Below are 1,579 nucleotides of genomic sequence, written 5' to 3' on the forward strand. Positions count from 1 at the left end.
CCATCCCTGGCAGTGTTGAAGGGCAGGTTGGATGGGGCTTGGAGCAACCTGGGCTGGTGGGAGGTGTCCCTGCCCATGCAGGAGGTTGGATCTAGGTGATCTTGAAGGTCCCTTCCAACCCAAACCAGTCAATGATTCTATGATCTAGTTACTTTTACCATAAAAAGCTGCTTATTATTGTCTGCCCAACTTGCAGCAATGCAAAATACTGAGTGCATAGTGATTCAGAAGAAGAGAGGAGCTCCCCCAAACCTGCACCAGTGCACTCCTGTTGTCTCATGACTGACCTAGTGATCTGTTTATTGCACCAGGGAGATCCGTAGGCCCGGCCATCCTGCAGAGCCTTCAGCACCAGCAGGTGACACTCCCGGTAGCGGAGCAGGAGGTCAGCATCTGCCCCACTAGTGGCATCCAGCAAGCCCTCTACAGCCTAGAACAGATGCAACCTGTTAGCAGAGGAAAAAACAAGTCCTCTTCCAAATCTTCTGCCAATAAGATCAGCAAGAATTGTCACCAGAAGACTCTGCAGACATGCAAACCACAGTTCAGCCACCATGTTCATCTCTTGATAAGGCTACGTGAGACCTGACCAGCTCCTATGGCACCTACACAACCACACACAGGTGTCCCACCACAAAGCCTCTGTGCCCCATCAGCTTTCTATATGCACCAAATCAAAGACTGCCTCAGTTTATGCTGCAGCTTCTAGAAGCCAATGATGCCTCCTCCTGAAACAACCTGCACGTGGCTCATCAAAACCTACATGGAGGAAAATGCTGAGGACTTGCCAGAGATCAGCTGTCAGGTTGCTCAGAGAGCTGCAGTGCTCAGATACAGCTGTGCTGGTCTATTTCAAGTGGGAGATGAGTCTTTTACAGTGGCAGCAGTTTACCTGCTTGAGTCTCAGTCAGGACTAGATCCTTTCACAGGAACAAGCACTATCAGTGAAGAACAAAGAGCCTCCCTAAAAGTTGTTTCCAGCTTTCAATCACTTCTGTTTTGCCACGGTTCTTAGATCAGACAAGCTCAGTGTCCTCCCACCACACTCACACAGATTTTTCTCCACATCTATCACTATGCTTTGCACAAGGACACAGGCACAGACACCAGCTCAGCTTGAGGAGGTCACTGCAACACCCTGGTACAACCCACTGCTTCTGGCTAGGATGGTGTGAATGTTCTTCGCAGCAGCCCATGCGGTGCTGAGCACTGGAGCTCTGCTGAAGCAGTGCTGACAACACTCCAGGGCTTTGCTGACTGCTGAACAGCAGTTGCACAGCATCCAGGCTCTTTCCTACTCTGCTTCCCCCAGGCTGGGGATGGGCAGGAGGCTGGGAAGCAGCACAGCCAGGACAGCTGACCCAATCCCACACCACATGACATCATCCTCAGCAATGGAAGGTCAGAAAGAGGAGGAGAAGGGGCCATTCATGGCTATGACGTTGGTCTCCCCAAACAAACATGACATGAGCTGAAGCTCTGCTTTCTGAGGAGTGGCCAGACACGTGTCTGCTGAAGGGAAACAGTGGTTTCTATTTTTTGTTTAGTTTGTACACACAGCTTTTGCTTTTCCTACTCA

At 50.6% G+C, this 1,579-nt stretch overlaps 1 protein-coding gene across 3 annotated transcripts in view; it reads right to left on the minus strand.

Annotated features, from left to right (window-relative positions):
* CNOT1 (CCR4-NOT transcription complex, subunit 1) overlaps positions 1–1,579 on the minus strand; it is a 56,174-nt gene that overhangs the window by 12,756 nt on the left and 41,839 nt on the right. For all 3 annotated transcript variants that reach the window (XM_010001683.1, XM_010001684.1, XM_010001682.1), the window contains exon 35: positions 288–430. In XM_010001683.1, the coding sequence (XP_009999985.1) occupies positions 288–430 (143 nt within the window). The remainder of the gene's footprint in view (positions 1–287; positions 431–1,579) is intronic.

Source organism: Chaetura pelagica, unplaced genomic scaffold (assembly GCF_000747805.2).
Source record: "Chaetura pelagica isolate M959 unplaced genomic scaffold, ChaPel_1.0 scaffold1157, whole genome shotgun sequence".
Lineage (NCBI taxonomy): Eukaryota > Metazoa > Chordata > Aves > Apodiformes > Apodidae > Chaetura > Chaetura pelagica.